This window comes from Castor canadensis, chromosome 8 (genome assembly GCF_047511655.1).
Source record: "Castor canadensis chromosome 8, mCasCan1.hap1v2, whole genome shotgun sequence".
NCBI classification, from domain to species: domain Eukaryota; kingdom Metazoa; phylum Chordata; class Mammalia; order Rodentia; family Castoridae; genus Castor; species Castor canadensis.
In genome coordinates this window covers 26,725,019-26,727,627 of record NC_133393.1, presented here as the reverse complement: position 1 = coordinate 26,727,627, position 2,609 = coordinate 26,725,019, and the positions used below count along the sequence as shown (strand labels likewise).

The window sequence follows — 2,609 nt, the reverse complement described above, 5'->3', positions numbered from 1 at the left end:
CTTAGTAAAACTAAACTACCCAAAATTGAAAACTAAGTTTTATTATTCTTAGTATTTTAAAAACTGAATTAATGTCCAAGAAAAATAAATTACTATAAATAGATTAGCAATTTGGTAGTGAAGTTTTAAAGACTTTAAAGACCTTAAGACATGCAAACTAATTTCAAGATAACCATCTTAAAAATATATTCTCAGGCCAAAACAGGGCTTTAATTACCAGAAGGAAAGGATTCAGTTCAGATAATTCCCCCTTATGAGGAAAGCTAAAATACAAATATATGAACCTTTGATAGTTTCCTAGACTAAGGTACTGATACCACAGCCATTTTTCTGGACTTAAAAAATACAGAGAATCATTCTTAGTACTTCTCATCTTCACAGCTATCTGCAAATATTGAAAGTTCTATGCTCAACATATAGACGGAAAGTACTTACTTTTATCTCCATATTATCACTGTGGTCTAAGGCGCCTTCAATTCTCACCCAAAGGTCTTAAGCAAATCTGGACTTCATCCTTCCTCCCTACCCTCCATTCTCAACATAGAATTCAATGTGATTCCTTGAATACAGAAGATATATCAAGTCAGGTCTCTCTGCAAATGCCAGAGTGTCATCCTATTTAATGCAGAGTAAATCCCAAATCCTTCAACTGAGTAATAAGATGCTTATGTCACAGACATTGTCACCTCTCTGAATGCACCTGCCATTCTCTCCATAACCCACCGCTTTCCAGACATATTTGTCATTTTGCCATATTCATAAGCAAAGAGCACACTCAATGTCTCAATGGTCTTTCACTTTACATTGTTTCTTTAAAAAAAGCAAAAAGCTATATCCTCACATACCAGCATGACTAACTCCTGCATTTCCTTGAGTGTTCTAGCCAAATGTCCATTCTTGGAAAGGTGTTCTTTTGATCAAGTTGTATAAACAGTGCCCAACTCAGCATGCTGCTTTTCCATTACCCTCAACAACATGCATTACCTTCAGACAGAGACATTTATTTCCTTACTCATTATTTATTGTCTGTCCCCTTATGTGAAACTTAAGATCCATGACTTCATTGATGTCCTCATGGATGTTTCCCACTGTTGTGTACTCTGTATTTTGAACATGACTTGCTCACAAACTAGTTCAAATGAATGAATGTATAACTATCTGAGGAACAAATTAGAATAGTAGAATGAAAAATCTAGTGAACAATGAAACAAATTTCTGAAATTAAAATAAAATGTAAGAAATGCACTGATTTCTTATGGATGAAAAATAATAATATTTTCATCCATAAATAGACCATTTAAATTTCTTTGACTGATTTTCTCAGGCAAATAGTTTCAGCTTTCTCTGGAAGAATCTGCTTAGAGCCAACATCACTTCCTTATTCCTAAGAGTATATATCAATGGATTCAGCACTGGGGTGACAGTAGTATGTATGATTCCCACAAATTTTTCCTGTATTACAGATGTAGCAGAAGTAGGAGGAATATAATTGAGTGCCACAGTTCCAAAAAACAGACACACCACCATAAAATGGGAGGCACACGTGGACATAGCCTTCTGGAGCATACTGCAGGACCGGTTCTTCAACAGAAGAAAGCCAATAATATAGAAATAGGAAAGAAGTGTGAAGAAGCAAGCTGCCATGGCTAAACTGCAAGTGACCATGGAAATGAGCCACTGATTGAGCCTTATGTCACCACAAGCCAATTCCAAGAGGGGCTTAACATCACAGAAGAAGTAATTGAGTTTCTGAGAGTGGCAAAAGTTCAGGTGTGCAGTCATGACAGAATGCATGAGAGCATAGAAGAAGCTGGTGATCCAGGCCACAGCTGCCAACAGCACACACAGTTGGAGGTTCATGATGACAGGGTAGTGAAGTGGATTGCAGATGGCCATGAATCGATCAAATCCCATGATGGTTAGCAAAAGAGCCTCGGTGCAGCCCAGAAAGTGGAAGAAGTGTAGCTGAGTGATACAGCCTACAAAAGATATGGCCCTGTGACTGGAAAGGAAGTTTGCCATTAGCTTGGGCATTGTCACTGAAGAATAACAAATGTCTAGACAAGAAAGATTTCCCAGGAAAAAGTACATGGGGGAGTGGAGTCTTGGCTCTGAAAGGACAATCGCTAATATGGCCCCATTTCCAAGGAGGTTTACTATGTACAAAATGAGGAAAATCATAAAGATTACAGGCTGCAGCTCCTGAACACATGTCAGCTCCAGCAAAAGAAATTCATTCACTGTGGTGATGTTCTCCACTGTTTGGGAAACCGAAGATAATAGTGACAATAAGCGCATTAGTCAAACTTTTAATCCCTGTGACAAATTACCTGACATAAACAATTTAAGGAAGGAAGGATTTTATTTTGGCTCATGGTTTCAGAGGTTTCACTCTATTATGGCAGTGATTATGACATGATAGAGCCCAGCAGCTCACATCATGGCAACCAGGGAGAAGAGGGAAAGAATACCTGCTCTGGCTAACTTTCTCATTTTCCCCCTTTTATCCTGCCTGGACCCTAAGCTTGTAGAATGCCCATATTCAAGCATATATCCTCTATGGAAAAGCCCTTGCAGACATACCCGAAATGTACTTCACTATTCTATTA

The 2,609-nt window shown here is 38.2% G+C and overlaps 1 protein-coding gene across 1 annotated transcript; it reads right to left on the bottom strand.

Annotated features, from left to right (window-relative positions):
• Positions 1-1,320: 1,320 nt before the first annotated feature.
• LOC109680064 (olfactory receptor 12D3-like) lies at positions 1,321-2,298 on the bottom strand. The gene is made up of 2 exons (XM_074084817.1): positions 1,703-2,298; positions 1,321-1,591 (listed from the first exon to the last, which is right to left on the bottom strand). Exons 1-2 carry the CDS (start codon positions 2,296-2,298, stop codon positions 1,321-1,323), a joined length of 867 nt encoding a protein of 288 aa, XP_073940918.1.
• Between the last annotated feature and the right edge of the window lie 311 nt (positions 2,299-2,609).

Bases quoted from the DNA above. Each gene is read 5' to 3' on its own strand.
- LOC109680064 (XM_074084817.1), bottom strand. From the start codon at position 2,298: ATGCGCTTATTGTCACTATTATCTTCGGTTTCCCAAACAGTGGAGAAC. The intron at 1,592-1,702 runs TTGTGGTGACAT...TATTGGCTTTCT, and splicing joins AAGCCCCTCTTGGAATTGGC to TCTGTTGAAGAACCGGTCCT.